This window comes from Rattus norvegicus, chromosome 2, assembly GCF_036323735.1.
Source record: "Rattus norvegicus strain BN/NHsdMcwi chromosome 2, GRCr8, whole genome shotgun sequence".
NCBI lineage: Eukaryota > Metazoa > Chordata > Mammalia > Rodentia > Muridae > Rattus > Rattus norvegicus.
Genome location: NC_086020.1, coordinates 218,767,205 through 218,778,864, shown reverse-complemented (window position 1 = coordinate 218,778,864; position 11,660 = coordinate 218,767,205). Strand labels below are relative to the sequence as shown.

At 48.1% G+C, this 11,660-nt stretch overlaps 1 protein-coding gene across 1 annotated transcript; it reads right to left on the bottom strand.

Annotated features, from left to right (window-relative positions):
* Positions 1 to 9,092: 9,092 nt before the first annotated feature.
* On the bottom strand, positions 9,093 to 11,660 carry Neurog2 (neurogenin 2). The gene is made up of 2 exons (NM_001398677.1): positions 11,270 to 11,660; positions 9,093 to 11,007 (listed from the first exon to the last, which is right to left on the bottom strand). The coding sequence occupies exon 2, from the start codon at positions 11,004 to 11,006 to the stop codon at positions 10,215 to 10,217; it is 792 nt and encodes a 263-aa protein (NP_001385606.1). The 5' UTR covers position 11,007; positions 11,270 to 11,660; the 3' UTR covers positions 9,093 to 10,214.

The window sequence follows — 11,660 nt, the reverse complement described above, 5'->3', positions numbered from 1 at the left end:
ATGGGAGAACTTTTCCAAAGTTGCCCTTGGTGCACCACTGTGCAAAGGGGAGAATGTCTCCATGCTATCGATCAGAAGAACTGGACATGGGGAGGGGTCGGGGAGGGGTGGGATCGTATGTGTACCTCCTCATTGGTGTTGTGAAAATGTAAAGTTTAGTAAAACGAGCAAGAGATTGGGAGCAGAACCTTTCATGCTTGGAAAATAAAATCGATTTCGTTATATGAAAGATGTTACCTCATCAAACTCATAGGGGCATAAAGCAGAGTAACAGTTGCCAGGAGCTGGGTGGGAGGGAGAAACGGGGAGTTACCATTCAGTGGGTATAGAGTTCCAGACATCTGTTATGCAAAAATGCAATGCGGGTAGCAGTAGTGAAATACACTGTGGGCTCAGAAATCATTGATTTGTTTTTTGTTCTTTGGGGTTTTTTTTTGTTTGTTTGTTTGTTTTATTGTCTGGGTATGAGTGCTTGTCTACAAGTGTGTGTGTGTGTGTGTGTGTGTGTGTGTGTGTGTGTGTGTGTGTGTTCTACATTAGTGCCTAGTCCTCACAGAAGCCAGAAGAGGGAGTTAGAAGCCCTGGGGCTGGAGTTACAAACCGCCAGGAACAGAATCTGGGTCTTCTGCAAAAGCAGCATGTACTCTTAACCACTGACCCAAATCTCCAGCCCAGTAGATCAATGGGCCAGCAAGAGGGCTCAGTGGGTAAAGGGTGCTTGCCACACAAACCTGATGACCTGAGTTTGAACCCCTGGTACCCACCCAGGAGTAGAAAGTAAAAAACAAATCCAAAAGTTGGCCACCACACATGCACTGTGGTACATGTGCCACACATACACAAGGATGTCTACAGACGCACGACCATGGTAATAATCATAATTTTTGACTACATGGAAGGAAACTAGGTGAGTCTTTGTACGCTAAAGATTCTATGAGGCTCGGAAACATCTGAGGAGAATACACCACTTGTTTAATGATACTTCATCTTGTTGGGGCATAGTTCTTCTAAGATAGGTCCTCACCCAAGCCCAGGCTGGCCTTGAAAGCAATATTTTTCTGCCCATGTTGGGATTATAGCTGTGTACCATGCCACCAGACAGAAAGAAAATGCTCCTAACCTCCCATCACCACCTTCACCCTTGGATTTGAGAAAAAAAAACTCTCTAGAATTTGAAGGTGCATTCCAAATAAAAGAGTGTGAAGCTCAAGAAACAGACATTCACCGAAGACTTGGAAGCATCGAGGTTGAAATGTCCCTGGGCAGGGTTTCACTCATTTGGCTGAGATAAGAAAAGGACGTGTTCAGGAAGGAAGAAATTGGAGGTATATAGGAGCTAAGGAAGAAAGAAAGGAAAAAAGAAAGAAAGAAAGAAAGAAAGAAAGAAAGAAAGAAAGAAAGAAAGAAAGGGAGAAAGGGAGAAAGAAAGAAAGAAAGAAAGAAAGAAAGAAAGAAAGGAAGGAAGGAAGGAAGGAAGGAAGAAAGAAAGAAAGAAAGAGAGGAAAGAGAGAGAGAAAGAAAGAAAGAAAGAAAGGAGAGAGAGAAAGAAAGAAAGAAAGAAGAAAGAAAGGAAGAAAGAAAGGAGAAAGAAAGGAAGAAGGAGAAAGAAAGAAAGAAAGAAAGAAAGAAGAAAGAAAGGAAGAAGAAGAAAGGAAGGAAGGAAGGAAGGGACACATTTGACAGAAGAAACTATTATGATGTCTATTTGGAAAGATAAAAACTGACATGTACCTAACAGACTATGACTAGCAGTTTTGCACCAGCAGGCTTCTCCAGGTCTGTGGTCATTGCCTTCTTAACGGGCAATATCCACAAAAGGCTGTGGACCGTGCCGACCAGCAGTCACTACTGCCAGGTGCCCTGTGCAGCCCAGCTGCTCTTGCTGTAGCACAACACAATTGTACCCTGAAAAAAATAAATTGGATCCTGGGCATCTAGAAAAGAATTCCTCCACAACGCTGCAGAGCATGGGAGTCTAAAGTAACCGAGAATGCAGCCAACCAACACCAAAAACCCTTTTCAAGTTATCTTTGTACAAAATAATCAAAGTAGGTTTTCTGGTAGCCAAAGATGCCTGTCTGGTGAAGCATTCTACTTCCATTGAAAATGTTGACTCTGCATTGCAGATCCTGTCAAGGGCTCCACTGGACATCCTTGCCGGTGCACGTGCCCATTGTTACCCAGACATAGTCTAAAGTCACCCCCTCCTAAATCAAGAGACACTGGTTTTGAAGGGAGGATCTTGTAGGAGCATTACGGTTTCATCAATACAATGTTTCTTTCTTATTTGTCCCTTGTAATGTGCAGAGTAGGAAGAATAGGAGTAATTTAGATCAGTCTGATTTTAAAAACACATTTGTGGACATGTTCTAGGTACTTTGGCACAGGAAAAGCACAAACGAATTAATGCAGCGTTCCTCTCAACTTAGTGCTTAGCCACCGGCTACAAAGCTTCCTAGGCATGTTTAAAACTTTACCACACTTGATGTTTTTTTCCAAAATGATTAGTAAAGTAAAGCAAGAAGTAAATGAGTTGTTACCCTTCCATTTTGTCCGTCTTTGTGTATTTGTTTGCATGGGTGCTTCTGTAAATGCAATAGGCTGTAGAAAACACAAAAAATAATTCCTTATTTCTTAAATTGCTTTAATGCATAGTGAGACTTATGTATTATAGGGGGAAAACAATGTCAAGCTATAGGGTCCCTCCTTTGTCACCGTGGCACTGGTTTGTCTTCTTTCTGCTATTCTTATACCAAGGAGGCAATAAACCCCCTGAGAGTCACAGAGACGCCTGCAGAGCCCCTGTCAGGGCACACAAGCTTTTATGCCAAAATACAATACACAAAAGGATCATAAACACGTTTGAAAAGGAAGATGACCTCTTTGTCACATGGAATTAAGCTTTACCGCAAGCTGCTGCCATGGAAACCAGCTCTCCCTTCTCCCTTTTAGGACTCCCGCTTCCATTTCCTAGGGGTTTCACTCTTTCGTTTGTTTCTACATCAAATGCAATCGAGAGATCGGGGCTCTTTACTGTTTAACGTCTCCAGGCATGCTTCCAGGTAGGGGACAAAGGGAACTGAAATGGAAAGGACTAGGTGTGCCTGCAAAGTTGCAAGAGGGAGGGGCAAATGGGAGGTGTTAGCTTCATTAGAAACGGAGGGGAGTTGTGGACTACTGGGTGATTGAATCCATCAGATATCTCCTTTCAGATGCCACCTACAGTTGGAACAGCTTCCTTCCAGAAGTGTCTTCAGGAATAGTTTTAACTCTTTGGTCTTCATTTCTAGAGTTGGTGAATTGTGTGCGGTGTGTACCAGCATCCTCAATACCCTAGGTCCGACCTTGAGGATAAGCGTCCACCCAGAACTGAGGAGCCCTGTCTTTCTCTGATGACATGTATTGACTTTGTTCTCTTTCTGTCTTCCTTTCTGTCTCTGTGTACCTCTGGCTATCCTGGAACTTAGCAGATTAGGCTGGCTTCGAACTCAGAGCTCCACCTGCCTCTGTCCCCCACCCCGTCCGTCCCTCCCCTCCCAGTGCCGGGATTAAAAGCTTGTGCCACATTAGAAAGAAATCCGAAGCTGTTGGGCCACCTGAAGAATGATGACCCAGGCGGTGAGAAAAGGGCTGGGAGCAACACAGCCCTGGCGTAAGTGGTCCCAGCGTCTGGCTGCTTCCCGGCATCCATTTGCGCTCGGTGAGAGCCAGTGGTCATACGAAGGCCGAGCTGGGCTGGGCCTAGGAGCGCCCCATTAGTGATCCAAGCCATCATTCTCCCCCCTCTTGCTCTGAGGAACTGGATACACCGAGAAAGTAAGAGCAGGCAGATCGGTCCCTACCTCCCCAGCCCCGGACCTTGGTAGCTGGAGCAGGAAAAGTCATTTATTACAGCGCATGCACCATCAGGAAACTTTCCCACACGGCCTTCCAACTCCACGCCACCTTGCAGTGAGAATGACAAGAGCTCGACACACCGGTTTGGGCGCTCTGCTTCCCGGATAACTGAGTCTCTCCTGTCCCAGGAAGGGCACCCTCTAAAACTGCCCCCAAGCTAAGTCTTCAGGGAACTCCGCGCCCCCCCCCCCGTCCCCCAGACTGCACCCTGGAACTGAATCTTTACTCTGATCAGGATCCTCCATTAAATCAGTCCTTGGCTGCATAAACCAAATTGGATAAACAAAACGTGGGGGAGAGGGGAATAAGAAAGATTCACTACCGTAGACCTTGTTTCTTCTGGTCCCTGTGGGGACCCTCTCCAAGCCACGTGGGGCGCCTTGAATCCAGGAGCACCCCGCCCCCACTTCAAGAGCCTTGGAAAACAAACTCCCGAGGACAATGAACTCCATAGGGAGAAGGCTCCGTAGAGGAGTGAGAACGTTCATCTCTCGCACACGCACACACTTTGGACATTCCTTAAGTTTAATCATTAAAGTAGATCCTTTTAAAAGAGAGGCAGAGGCTTAACGTTGCTGTTAGTGACGGTCTACCCCACACACTCTCAGAGAAGTAAAGAAAGATCTGGGTCTAGCTTTGTTGCTTCATTCCCAATAGCGGACTGGGGGGGGACACCAAACCTCTGTTTTCTGGCCACATCAAAGCGCTGATTATGCAAATACCCATTTTTAGTAAGAATAAAAGAAAACGGAGGGGGAATTATTTATCACACAATGAACCCCCTGCCAGGGCTGGAAACAATAGCTCAGACCAGATAGCCCTTCTAGCCCCAGGCTTGGGGAGCGGGAAGGGAGGGGTGTTGCAGCCCTCACGTTTTATTGGCCTAACCTAATTTCACTAATTCTCTTTTCACACATTTCTTTTGCTGATTCGCAGGCCAGGACTTTCACGCTCCTGGGAGCTCTCACCACTGGCCCGATTCAAGGGCAGGCTGCTTTATTTAATTAATACATTCAAAGCTTGCCTGGGAGCCCTAGGCGGGTTGGGGGGAGGCCCTGGACCAGCGTGAGAAGGAGCTTTTAACGGGTTCCAGGTGTCGGTGCCCAGAAGTCACCACCCGCCTAGGGCTGTGGGATGCAGGAGATGCTCCCGGACTGAGGGGCGCCACAGCTCTTAGCCAGGCCCTTCCGCAGCCCCAACACCTGCGACCGCCCGGTGGCGCTGCGGGGACCGGCGTGGGCATGAAGGCCTCCAAGCTATCCCGCCGACCAAGCCCTAGAGGCCAAGGCCACCGACGACCCTATCCTCCAGAGCCTAGAACCTCCCAGAAGCTCTGACCTCTCCTCTGAAATCAGGCTCACTTCTGGACCAGGACCTGCTCTTTCTAACCCTTCTCAGCCTCAGATAGTTTTATACTTTAGACAAATATTGCATCCAGTGTCGGGCCCCCTGCTGTCCCGCGACGAGGGCTCCAATCTAAGCTAAGCCTCTTTGCTAGAAAGATCTAGCAACAGCGGTGCAGTGTACTGTCTATTGAAGAGCATATTCCTAGCGCTATTTGATATCTGACTTCATTAGAGCCTGCCGAGATAAAATAGCATGCTCCCAGATCAGTGAGAACACTGCAGTGAGCTCACCCGGACCTCACTGAGCGACAGAGTAAGCGAGCCTCTTTCGTGCCAACAGCAGATGCCTCAGTGACTTCAATCCTGCGCCTATGTTCATTCTTACAAAGATCTGGGAGGACTGAGCCTGAGCCCACTCGCTTAGGCAGTGACAGTGACTTGTGAACTCCCGGGGCTAAGTGAGCCAGGAAGAATAGCAGTTTGCGTGTGTGCATGCATGGTATGTAAGTGTGTGTGTGAGATCGTGTGTGTGTGTGGTGTGTGTGTGTGTGTGTGTGTGTGTGTGTGTGTAGGACAGAAATCAACATTAAGACTCTTCCTCCTCACTTCTTGCCTACTGTTGCTTTGTTTCAAATTGAGGCTGTGGGTAGCGTTGAGGCCTCATTTGCTGTTCTCCATCCAGTCTGGTATGTTCAACGACGTCATATTTGTTCGGCTGGAATCTGGGCGATCATGTTGGTGACACTTTATGGGTGTAGAGAGCACACCAATCAGTTGTGCAGTGCCAAGTTGTCAGCACTGGAAACATACATACATACATACATACATACATACATACATACATACATACATACATACACACACACATACACACACAGGAAGCATCATACAGACTGAACAGGTTATACTTAGGAATATATGTGTGTTGAATATATACACATGTGTGCAACAACAATTAGTCTTTTGAAGAGACCGTGAATTTGGAGGAGAACAGGGAAGAGTATGTGGGAGGGTTTGGGGAGAGGCAAAGGAAGGGAGATACGTTGTAATTAAATTATGATCTCGAGGCCTTGTAGTGGTGGTATACACCTTTAATCCCAGCATGCAGGAGGCAGAGACAGGAGGATCTCTGTGAGTTCAAAGCTAGCCTAATCTCAAAGCGCTCTCTCTCTCTCTCTCTCTCTCTCTCTCTCTCTCTCTCTCTCTCTCTCTGTGTGTGTGTGTGTGTGTGTGTGTGTGTGTGTGTGTGTGTGTGTGTGTGCTCAAAAGAAAAACAAGGCTGAACCTGAGCTCACAGATTGGATTTTGCTGGTCAGCCAGTAAAGCCCTGGAATCTGCTTTTCTCTGCCTCTCCCGCACTGAGATTGCAGCAGGACTGCCAGCCACACTTGGCTTTTTTAAACTTGGGTGCTAGGGATCATATGCAGGTCCTACTATACAGCAAGCATGTTCTGTCCTGAGCCATCAGCACTGCCTGAGATAGCATTTTTTTCACTATTAAAGATGAATTGACACCACAAAAACAACAGCACCCAATTCGGTGTATGATAATCTGGAATGAAATGGGAGGGGAGCGCTAGAAGAGGGTTCCAGGTGTTAAGCAAAAATGCCAGGCGTGGCATTATGTGTGGACAACATAAGCTTGCACCTTCAGATAGTGGGCGAACCTCTGGGGCTGGAGAACTGGTAGAGATGAGACTGCCTGGGGTTGCCATTACTCCAAGCTTTAGTGGCTGAACCTAAGCCTTTAGGACTATGGCATCCTCTTAACTGCTATTTCTTCAGGCAGTTTCCAAAGAAAGCTTATGGCTATAACCACCATCAACAGACCTGCACATTTGTTTTCAAACTTTCACACTACCACTCCTCTGCTTGCTGATTAGATTTTCAATTGCTCAAAGCACAGACAGGAACAAGAAAACTATCCACTTTGTATCCATCACATATCAACACAGCCTGAAGAGAAGGAGCTGGTTTTGAGGGGTAAAGCACTCACTGGTAGAGCGCTTGCCTGGCATCTATGACACACTGGGTTCAGTTCCTAGCATCTCACAAGAAGGGGGTGGGTCAAACAGGCCCTCTTTTGTCCCGGATGGAACAATATCTTTGGGTTGAACCTTCCTTTGATTGAGGAAAATGTAGTTATTAAGATATTAAATACTGGAGTTGGAAAGATGACTTTTAAGAGCACTGGTTGTTCTTCCAGATGATATAGATTCGATTTCCCGCAACCACGTGGTGGTAACTCTCTCTTCTGGCACTGCACACACCTGGCGCACAGATGCACATGCAGGCACAACACCATATTATAAAATAAATATTTAACAAATTAAAGGTATTAAATGTTTAAAAAAATCCCTATGAGTGTGGGGCGTTTCAGACCTTGAAAGAAGCAGTAATTTCTCTATGCAAAGAAACAGCGCATTTGGCTCAAGGCAAAAACAGATATGACATCTGTAGGAAAAAAATACATCGATCAGCTAACTTTCTTAATTGCTTGATTTTCTTTTTGCATCTGTTCACCTAGGGCTTAATTCTTGAATGTGGTCAAATTTTACTCAGTCACTTTTCAACCACTGAAGTGTTTGGAGAATGGGGTGTCACAGTGATTTTTTGCCTTCAAAAACTTTAACAAAGTTTAGAAAACAGAGCTATTTCTTTCGGTGTGTTCTTTGAATTTGAACCGACTCTGAGTGTCTCCTTCTCTCTAGACCTTTGCCCTTTGAATTCAACTAGCTTTTTAAAGTGCCCGACACAAAAAAGTAACCACCCATAATAAACTAAACAGGAAAAAAATGTTTTATTACACAAGTTAGAGCTGGAAGAGGGTGTCCTTAGAGATCAATATAAAATTCCTTCCATTTAAAAATGGTCATAAAGGCAAACCAGGCATTCAGGAGGCAGAAGCAGGCAGATCTCTGTGAGTTCCAGGACAGCTCGCTCTACAAATTGAGTTCCAGGACAGCCAGGACAGAAAGTCTCTCAAAAAACAAAACAACAAAAGAAAGGTGAAGCCAAAAGAAGTTAACTGCAAGAAACAAACTTGCACACACTATCAAGAAATTTCCTCTCTCTCTCTCTCTCTCTCTCTCTCTCTCTCTCTCTCTCCCTACCTCCCTCCATCCCCCTCCCCCTCTCCCCATCTCCCTCCCCCTCTCTCTTTCTCTCTCAACAGATATGCAGCATCTGTCTCTCTACATAACTCTGGTTGGGTCCAGGAATTCACTGTGTAGACCAGGCTAGCCTCCAACTCATAAAGATTCACCTGCCTCTGCCTCCCAAGTGCTGGCATTAAAGGCTTGCACCACTACAGCCGGCCCAGCCAACCACTATTCAAATCAAGACTTTTCTGAACCCTGGAGCCTGTTGTGACATAATTATTATTTAAGATCCCCACTTTTGCTCTTCTTCATTGCCTAGGCATGTATGTATGTATGTATGTATGTATGTATGTATGTATGTATGTATACTTATTTAAACACCCAGAGCTTTGGTATTCTGAGCAAGTTCTCTACCACTGAACTTTGTCCCCAACTCAGTAAGTCTATTTATTTATTTAGAGACAAAGTCTCACTGTATAGCCCCGACTGGCCTGGAATTCACTACGTAGACTAGGCCTGAACTCATGGAGAGCTGCTTGCCTTTAAGAAGTGATTTCTTAAGAGTGCAGTGTGGGTTTGTGATGGATTTGAGTATTGGTGTTTCAGATATGATCCCATTTTTTTGTAATTTCTTAGTGAAATTGCATACCAAACATTACCCAAAAATACAAATATACTCAATTCGACATGCGAGGACTTTAGTAAAATACCAACCATCCTGCATTAAAAGCCAAACCTCAATACAAACTTAGGAAAATTAGATACTTTATTTATAGCTTAATCACAGAACAATTTCCTTGTTCTTTGAGATGTCAATACATACTAGAATAAACTCTGTAGAATATACAAAAAAATACATACTTTTCCCATGAAATTTTTCTTCAAAATAAATAGAAGGAAACACGTGTGTGGCTGATCCTGGTAATGCCCCGTGTCTGCTTAGGTTTTCAGACTGTTGATTTATTTTTAATCTCTTGAAAGGATGGGGGAGTTCCTTCTCCCCCAAAAGGTCGAGATAAATAATGCATGAAGCGATCCTCCCTCCTGATTTTTCCCTTTCCCTTCACATTTTTTCTTTTGATAGAGAATTCAGCCTAAATTTCCACGCTTGCATTCAATCCTTACAAAAGCCTACAAATTATACAATGACTTCTAACCTGGCCCTCTAACAAAACAAGTTTTTCCCCTTATAAATCATAAGAGACAGATGGCAAAATGGAGAGAAAAGGAAAGAGAAGGGCGGGACAATAGGCATTGTGACGAATCTGGGAAAAAAAACAAAGTGCACATCAGAGAGGGAAAGTTTGGTTTGACAGGTGAAATTCCCACAGCCTGCGAACAGCAATGGGAATAGAGCAGATGCCAGCCATTGCAAATGTGTGGATAATATTATTACGGGTAAATTCATTCAGATGCTAAGATACATTTCTTTCGATTGACATTAACATCTCTATATAAAAATGAAGGTGAAAAGATCACAGGGACCAGTTGCATTCCCTCTGAGAGATTCACACGAACTGCTGGCCGGAGCTCTCCAGCAGCAGCTTCCAGAGAGGGGAAGATCGTCAGTCTGCTCTGCACACTCGTTAGTTATGGTACTTTTCCTCAGTCTCTTTATAGTCTCACGAAGTCCACCCCCCTCCCAGCCCCAACTCCCACCGCAACCCCGCACGCCATAATCCTTTGACCATAAATCCTCACATCTTCAATAAATCAAAGCGGGTCTCCACACCCGAATGCACCAGCAGCCGAGGGGATAGCAAAGGCCACCTCTGCTCTGTGAAGTGGAGTGCGGGGCACGGAGGCTGGGGGACAGGAGAAAGGTGGGAAGAGGGCCAGGTAGAGGACGAAAGAGGGAGACCCGGCTGCTCTAGATACAGTCCCTGGCGAGGGGCAGGTGAGGTGCATAACGGTGCTTCTCCGGAGGTGGGGGCTGCCAGTAGTCCACGTCTGACCCGGGGCTAGCGGGTGATAAAGTGCAGCTGTATGGGGACGTGGAGTTGGAGGAGGACGCGGGGCTGTTGGTGCAGCTCCAGGAGGAGGATGGCGAAGGGCTGTCCCCGCTGGCGCCGAGCGCCGCTCCGGGGCTCAGCAGCACCGCCTCGGAGAAGAGCGCCCCCTGGAGGCTGCCACCGCCCGCGCAGTGGTCCGCCAGGCGGAGGGTCTCGGTGAGCGCCCAGATGTAATTGTGGGCGAAGCGGAGCGTCTCGATCTTCGTGAGCTTGGCGTCCTCGGGGAAGGTGGGCAGCACCTCGCGCAGCGCGTCCAGCGCGGCGTTCAGGTTGTGCATGCGGTTGCGCTCGCGGTTGTTGGCTTTGAGCCTGCGGGTCTTCTTGATGCGCTGCACCGTCTCCGCAGTCTTGGCGCCTCGGGAGACGGCCCGTGCGCGCGACGGGCGACGCTTGCACTCGTGCACCAGGCCCAGCAGCCTCCCTGGCCGGCAACCCCCGGCACCCGACGCCGAACTGCCCTGCACCCCCTGCCCGGCTTCCGCCCCGCGCTGCCCACGCGCGGCGCCTGGCCGGCGCAGCTCCTCGTCCTCCTCCTCGTCCGCGCTGGAGGACATCGGAGTCAGGGTCGCCGAGGCTGGGGAAGCCGAACCCAGCAGCATCAGTACCTCCTCTTCCTCCTTCAACTCCAGAGTCTCGGACTTGACGAACATCCTGCGAAAGAAGAGGGGGCAGATAAAATTTACTACAGGAACTGGGCGAAGTGTCGCCCCAACAACTCCCTTCCCCCAAGGTGCATCCACGAAGGTGGGGAAAGAAGAGCTGGAGAGGAGCGCCCCTGGCTCGAGCCACCTTCTGAACGGTCACTTTGGGTCACAGAAGCCACTGCGTCCAGAGCGATGGAGTTAGCATGGGCGGCGTGGGCCTGCGTGGGGACACTGCCTGCGAAGTTGAGAGCCGCGGCGTGCACACTTACCTACCCGGCTCCAGATGTGTCGCGGTGCAGCTGCTGCTCTGGTGTGTGTGGGGTGTGTGTGTGTGTGTGTGTGTGTGTGTGTGTGTGTGTGCGCGCGCGCGCGCGTGTGTGTGTGTGTGTGTCTGGGAATGTCCCCGCAGCCCGGAACGGAGCACGGTGTCCTCCGCGCCGCCGGCTTGGCGCTTCCTCGGCGCACCTCTGCGGGGGGCCTTTCTGCTGGGCGACTTTGCCAAGAGCCCGGGCGACCGCGGCAGCCCGCCTGGGTCTCGTGTGTTGTGCTCGTGCGTGTCCGTCTGTCAGTCAGTCCCTGGCCGTGCGGCTGCTGGCACGCGACTCCCAAGCACTCCAGTTAAAGCCGAGCTGCTTGTGGTTCAGTGGCTGCGTGTCTGGC

Excerpts from the sequence above, each read along its gene's own strand:
- Neurog2 (NM_001398677.1), bottom strand. The coding sequence starts at position 11,006 with ATGTTCGTCAAGTCCGAGACTCTGGAGTTGAAGGAGGAAGAGGAGGTA.